Raw genomic sequence first — 7493 nt, 5'->3', positions numbered from 1 at the left:
ATTCAGAAATTCAGAAATTCAGAAATTCAGAAATTCAGAAATTCAGAAATTCAGAAATTCAGAAATTCAGAAATTCGGAAATTCAGAAATTTAGAAATTCAGAAATTTAGAAATTCAAAAATTCAGAAATTCAGAAATTCAGAAATTCAAAAATTCAGAAATTCAAAAATTCAAAAATTCAGAAATTCAGAAATTCAGAAATTCAGAAATTCAGAAATTCAGAAATTCAGAAATTCAGAAATTCAGAAATTCGGAAATTCAGAAATTTAGAAATTCAGAAATTTAGAAATTCAAAAATTCAGAAATTCAGAAATTTAGAAATTCAAAAATTCAGAAATTCAGAAATTCAGAAATTCAGAAATTCAGAAATTCAGAAATTCGGAAATTCAGAAATTCAAAAATTCGGAAATTCAGAAATTCAGAAATTTAGAAATTCAGAAATTCAGAAATTCAGAAATTCAGAAATTCAGAAACTCAGAAATTCAGAAATTCAGAAATTCAGAAATTCGGAAATTCAGAAATTCAGAAATTCAGAAATTCGGAAATTCAGAAACTCAGAAATTCAGAAATTCAAAAATTTAGAAATTCAGAAATTCGGAAATTCAGAAATTCAGAAATTCAGAAATTCGGAAATTCAGAAACTCAGAAATTCAGAAATTCAAAAATTTAGAAATTCAGAAATTCAGAAATTCAGAAATTCAGAAATTCAAAAATTTAGAAATTCAGAAATTCAGAAGTTCAGAAATTCAGAAATTCAGAAATTCAGAAATTCAGAAATTCAGAAATTCAGAAATTTAGAAATTCAGAAATTCAGAAATTCGGAAATTCAGAAATTCAGAAATTTAGAAATTCAGAAATTCAGAAATTCAGAAATTCAGAAATTCAGAAATTCAGAAATTCAGAAATTCAGAAATTCAAAAATTCGGAAATTCAGAAATTCAGAAATTTAGAAATTCAGAAATTCAGAAATTCAGAAATTCAGAAATTCAGAAACTCAGAAATTCAGAAATTCAGAAATTTAGAAATTCAGAAATTCAGAAATTCAGAAATTCAGAAATTCAGAAATTCAGAAATTCAGAAATTCAGAAACTCAGAAATTCAGAAATTCAGAAATTCAGAAATTCAGAAACTCAGAAATTCAGAAATTCAGAAATTTAGAAATTCAGAAATTTAGAAATTCGGAAATTCGGAAATTCAGAAATTCAGAATTTCCGAATCTGAAGTTTTGAAAAAAATTGAAAAATAATTTTCAACAAATATTAACTTTGAGAGTGCAGTTCAAAATCTGAGAATTTCAAAGAGAACTGTTTTAATTAATTTTATTTTAATTTTCAGTTAAATTTCTGGAAAACCGGTAAAGACAAGCACGGCTTTTGGGATGTGATGGTGGAGAAGAAGAATGAAAATTTTTTAATGGATTATTTCCACAATAATGGGAATATCTCACATATCAGAACAATTGATGATGTCGAAAAGTGAGCTTTTTTCAGATTTTGAAAATTTTAATTAAAAAGAAGTTGAGATTTGTTTAAAGGCACATATCTCAAAAACTACTGTAGCTGAAACAAGAATATGAACTACAAAATTGCTCAGCACAAAATTTCAAATATTTTCCTATTTTTTCTAGCTACCGTAGTTTTTGAGACACGCCTTTTGAAATTTTTTTTTTGAACAAATCATCTTTGAAAGTTTGTAACTTGAAAACTACTGTAGCCAAACAAAATTTAAGAACGGGAACATGTGTGAAATAAAATTTCTGACGTTTTTGTAGTTTGTAACTTTTTGATATCTCCGACGGGTCGCAAGCTATGCGCCTTTAAAGTTTGATCCGCGATGATAAAGCGAAAGTGTCTCGTTTCTTTGCGCCTTTTCTTGGTTTTCAGATAATTTGAAGGTTTAGGTATTACGTAACTAAAAATGAGCCTTTTAATTATCATTCGATTGCTGAAACTCCAAAAAAAGTTTTCAAAAGAATTCCACTTTTTCTTTAATTCCCAAATAAATTGCCAAATTTTCAGACTGATCTCAAAACACGAAAACAATCAAACTTTGTCAAAAATGTTTCCACGACTCTGGGATGATTCCTCATCTGGACATTACGATTTCCATACATATGGATCATATCAGAGAATGACTGATTGGATGAAACAATTAGTTGTTAAATATCCAAAAATGGTTCAATACATTTCAATTGGAAAAACCACGGAAGGGAGGAATATCGATGGTGTTGAGGTTGGATTTTTTTTCATAATCAATTCTGAAATCTGAAATTTAGAAAATTCTGAAAATTTGGATTTTGAAACTAAAGAAAACTTTATTCGAGAAACTAAATTTCTGAATTTCTGAATTTCTGAATTTCTGAATTTCTGAATTTCTGAATTTCTGAATTTCTGAATTTCTGAATTTCTGAATTTCTGAATTTCTGAATTTCTGAATTTCTGAATTTCTGAATTTCTGAATTCCTGAATTTCTGAATTTTTGAATTTCTGAATTTCTGAATTTCTGAATTTTTGAATTTCTGAATTTCTGAATTTTTGAATTTCTGAATTTCTGAATTTCTGAATTTCTGAATTTCTGAATTTTTGAATTTCTGAATTTTTGAATTTCTGAATTTCTTGGGATTTGAAATTTCTTGGAATTTTGAATTTCATGGAATTTTGAATTTCATGGAATTTTGCAATTTTTTCAGATTGGAGGAGATTCCAGAACCAAAAAAATCTTCTGGATCGACGGAGGTATCCATGCTAGAGAGTGGGCTGCTCCCCACACGGCACTCTTTTTCATTCACCAGGTGGGTAAAATTTAAAGGCGCATATATCGAAAATTGTTAAATTGTTTAGTTTAAAATTCCACACATTTCCCTATTTTCAAATTTTCTCTAGCTACCGTAGTTTTTGAGATATACCTCTTTTCAGAAGTTTGTAACTCAATAACTACAGTAGCCAGGAACAATTTAAAAATAGGGAAATGTGTAAAATTAAATTTCTAACATTTTTGTAGTTTACAACTTTTTGATATCTTTAGTGGATCGCAAGATATGCGCCTTTAAAGTTAAGTACGCGATGAAACAGCGAGAGAAGGCGCAGACAGCGAGAGTCTCTCGTTTCTCTGCGTCTCCTTTCCTTTTACAGTCTCAAACTTTTTTCCTTTAAATTCGCATTAGAGCGCTATTGCATCACCGTCAATCATCAAACCACCATCGCAATCAAGTTTTCACTCAAATTTCCTTGTCTAGATTCTGCCAAATCGTTCCTTTGCGGCTTTTTTCCAAACAGAAGAACGCACTTTTTTGGTTTTCGGTGCGGAGAAAAAGTGAAAGGAATTGACGATTATAAAACTTTCCTTCTTTTTTTCGATAGCTGAAGCTGAAGTGGGGTTAATAACGGTTGTAAAAGGGGGTAGAATGAAGGTCTTAAGGCCAGGGACATCGGGATACAGAGAAACATGGACAGAATTCCTTAAATTTGCAGAATGGTCCAAAAACAAGGCTCAATTTGTCTCAAACTTTTTGGTATTTTTAGAGAATACTAAACAAAATGCGAGCTTCATTTTTGTAGTTGACAACTTTTTGGTGCAAACGCGTTCTAATGAGATTTGGCTCCTAAAAGCGCGTCCCTTCCTTCCCGGGAGTACCCATATGGGTACGGCACTTTCACATGGCGTATCTCCTCAGGGCCTAATTTTTCAGAAAAGTTGTCAACTACAAAAGTGGAGCTCACGATGTTAGCTTTCACTTTGTGATTAACAACTTTTTTGTACAAATGCGCTCTAATGAGATATGGCTCCTAGAAGCGCGCCTACCTCTCCTTTTCGGGAGTGTTCATTTGGGTGCGGCGCTTCCACGTGGCATATCACATTAGAGCGCGTTTGTACCAGAAAGTTATCAACTACAAAAATGAAGACCTTGCTTTGTTTTGTATCCTCTGAAATTGTCAAACAAATTGAGAAGTACTTAATAATTTTTGGAACACTTGAATTTTTCCGATTTCTATTGGAAATTCGAAATTTTGATGTTTCTCTGTGTCTCTTTGAGTGTCTGAAAAAGTTATTAGAATTTTTTGGATTTATTTGAAAATTTCAGAATAAATCAAACAAGGCTACAGCTTTGTTTTCGTAGTTGACAACTTTTTGATGCAAACGCGCTCTAATGAGTTATGGCTCCTAGAAGCGCACCTACCCTTTCATCCTGGAGTTCTGGACGCGGCGCTTCCACGTGGCATATCTCCTCAGGGCCTGAATTTCCAAAAAAGTTGTCAACTACAACAATAAAGCTCGCAACGCTAACTTCAATTTTGTAGTTGACAACTTTTTGGTGCAAACGCGCTCTAATGAGATATAGCCCTTTCCCGCTGCCTGGGGCAGGACTATCCTTGCGCCGATCAGCAAGTAAGAGCTCTTCCACGTGGCATATCTCCTCAGGGCATAATTTTTCAAAAAAGTTGTCAACTACAAAAATAGAGCTCTGACTTTGATTGGTATAATCCGAAAATTTTTTTAAAATTTGAAAAATTCTAACCATTCTTTCAAAATTTAGAAAAGAGCACTTTTTTCAACTATTTTTTTTTTCGTTTCTCTGCTCAAAATTGTTCGTTTTCGATGACATTTTTGAAAATTTCCTGTTTTTTCAGCTCACTTCTCGCGCCAACGAGCCCGGGATCAAGAAACTTCTCGAAGAGATCACATTTGTCGTAGTACCATGTCTAAATCCGGATGGTTATGAATTCACGAGGTCCTCCACAAATCCACATGTGAGTTTCTTGGAATTCTTAGAATTTTAAGTAAAAAATCTGAAACTTTCAGGTCCGTCTGTGGCGTAAAAATCGCTCGAAAATGCAGTGTCGGCAGGATATCTGGGGCCGGAATCGATGCTGTCGTGGTGTTGATTTGAACAGAAACTTTGATTTCCATTTTAGAGGTGAGTAGTATTTTAAAGGCGCATAGGTTATTCAAACTATGCCATGTTTATACTCATTTTGAAGCTCAAAAAAAGCTTAACTCAAAAAATTAAGTTTCATGGAATTTGACAAACAATGAACGAAGTTATAGTTATTTCTAACAATTTATCTAGTTTAAAAGCGAATATAGTAGAAAGTTTTGCAATTTTTTTCAAACTACGACATGTTTATACTCATTTCAAAGCTCATAAAATGCTCAATTCAAAAAATGAGTTTCATAAAATTAGGTTTTCAGAGAGCGGTACCAGTGACGACCCGTGCTCGGAGATCTATCAAGGACCGGCTCCATTCAGTGAGCCAGAAGCCAAAGCGGTTAGAGACGCACTTTTATCACAAAGATATCGAGGAAGAACCGATGCTTATATTACGCTGCACACATACTCACAGGCAAGATTTTGGTTTTAAAATCGCAGTTTTTTAAGCTTTAAAGAAGTAGCTAAAACAATAGAAGGGTTTCCTAAATTTTAACCAATTTATCTAGGTTATAAGAGATATCAAAAAGTGGGCAATTGATAAAATGTTGTTTATATTGTGATAAACATATTATCAGTTAAACATTTTTAAGTATCTCTCACAGGAAATGAGATATATGGGCTCAAAGTTGACAGTTTGGCTGGATGCGTCCTATTAGGGAAATGTTCAACATACCAAACTTTAATCCAATTTATCTCGATTTCTATATGAGATATCAAAAAGTGAGCAACTGATAAAATATTGATCATAAAATATCCAATATTTTATCAGTAGACCACTTTTTGATATCTGTTATAGGGACCCAGATAAATTGACTCAAAGTTAGAATACCGATTTTCAAAAAACAATTTTGATTTCCAAAATTTTCGAGCGGTTTTTTTTGAATTATTTCTGCTACATTGGAGGTTTTCAAGTTGGAAAGCATGAAAAATTGTTCAAAAAAAGTTCAATTTTTATAAAGAATTCAAATTCTTCAAAAATTTCAAATTCCCGCCTAAGCAAGTTTCGAAATTCTGAAAAATTTTTATAAAACTAATTTTTCAGATCTGGATCCACCCATACGGACATAAAAAAGACGCCTATCCAGGAGACATCAAGGATTTGGTAATTATAATTTTTTTTTAATTTTCATAAAAAATGGGAAAATCTTTTTTTTCCGATTTTCAGAAATTTCTTAAAATGGATGGGATTAAGCCCATATCTTGGTTATTTTTCGAAATTTTTTTATAAAAATTAAATTTTGAGAATTAGCTCTTTCAGAGCTTTCAAATGAGTATAAACATTTCATATTATGGAAAATTCTAAAACTTTTTGACCCTGTGCGTCTTTAAATTAAAGGATCCATCATTAAAATGATCATATCTCCGTTCATTGTCAACCAAATTTTATGAAAACTACTAATTTAAATTTAGCTTTTCCTAAGCTTCAAAATGAATGCAAATTTCAACTAACAATTACCCTTTCTAATTACAGTATGAAGTTGGAAAGAAGGCTGCGCAAGCACTGAAACGAGTATATGGAACGAAATATGTGGTTGGAAGTGGTGCAGACACCTTATATCCGGCATCTGGAGGATCCGAAGATTGGGCAAAACACGAGGCAAAAGTCAAATTTGTCTACTTGTTGGAATTGCGCCCCGATGAGAAGAGTAGGTTGGGCGGGAATTTGAAAATTTCAAAAAAAAAAACGGTTTTTTGGAATCCAATTTTCTAAATTTTAACGACTTTCTAGACCAGTTTTTTATGAAATTTTCAAATTTCCCACTCATTCTAAGCTTAGAAAACAGAAATTTTCAGATTGGGACGGTTTCATTTTGGACGAGAAAGAGTTGATTCCAACGGCTCGTGAAACTTGGGAAGGAGTTAGAGTGGTGGCTGAAGCTGTGCTGGATAGGATAGTGGCTGCAAAAGCTACTACGCCAAAAGGTAGGTGGACATCTGGACACATGGAAAAACAGATAAATGTAGAATACTGAAATTTTGGATGAAAATGAGCCAAATTTTAGAGAAATCGGTTGGAAATGAGCAATTTTAAGTTCAATTGTAGCAAATTTGGGTTTTTCCAGGAATTCAAAAATTTTGGAATTCAGAAATTCGGAAATTCAGAAATTCAGAAATTCAGAAATTCAGAAATCCAGAGATTCAGAAATTCAGAGATTCAGAAATTCAGAAATTCAGAAATTCAGAAATTCAGAAATTCAGAAATTCAGAAATTCAGAAATTCAGAAATTCAGAAATTCAGAAATTCAGAAATTCAGAAATTCAGAAATTCAGAAATTCAGAAATTCAGAAATTCAGAAATTCAGAAATTCAGAAATTCAGAAATTCAGAAATTCAGATATTCAGAAAATTCGAAAATTCGGAAATTCAGAAATTCGGAAATTCAGAAATTCAGAAACTTCAGAAAAATAGAAATTCAGAAATTCAGAAATTCAAAAATTCAGAAATTCAGAAATTCAGAAATTCAGAAATTCAGAAATTCAGAAATTCAGAAATTCAGAAATTCAGAAATTCAGAAATTCAGAAATTCAGAAATTCAGAAATTCAGAAATTCAGAAATTCAGAA

The 7493-nt window shown here is 32.0% G+C and overlaps 1 protein-coding gene across 1 annotated transcript in view; it reads left to right on the top strand.

Annotated features, from left to right (window-relative positions):
* CBG05160 overlaps window positions 1-7493 on the top strand; it is a gene marked incomplete at both ends in the record, with an annotated part of 9727 nt that overhangs the window by 907 nt on the left and 1327 nt on the right. The window contains 8 exons of the mRNA XM_045238626.1: window positions 1336-1475; window positions 2019-2224; window positions 2751-2791; window positions 4629-4748; window positions 4801-4915; window positions 5191-5267; window positions 6402-6576; window positions 6725-6853. Coding sequence (XP_045092840.1) covers window positions 1336-1475; window positions 2019-2224; window positions 2751-2791; window positions 4629-4748; window positions 4801-4915; window positions 5191-5267; window positions 6402-6576; window positions 6725-6853 — 1003 coding nt within the window. The remainder of the gene's footprint in view (window positions 1-1335; window positions 1476-2018; window positions 2225-2750; window positions 2792-4628; window positions 4749-4800; window positions 4916-5190; window positions 5268-6401; window positions 6577-6724; window positions 6854-7493) is intronic.

The sequence above is a fragment of the Caenorhabditis briggsae genome (assembly GCF_000004555.2).
Source record: "Caenorhabditis briggsae complete genome, chrI, whole genome shotgun sequence".
Classification (NCBI taxonomy): Eukaryota; Metazoa; Nematoda; class Chromadorea; order Rhabditida; family Rhabditidae; genus Caenorhabditis; species Caenorhabditis briggsae.
This window is presented reverse-complemented; position numbering and strand designations above follow the sequence as displayed.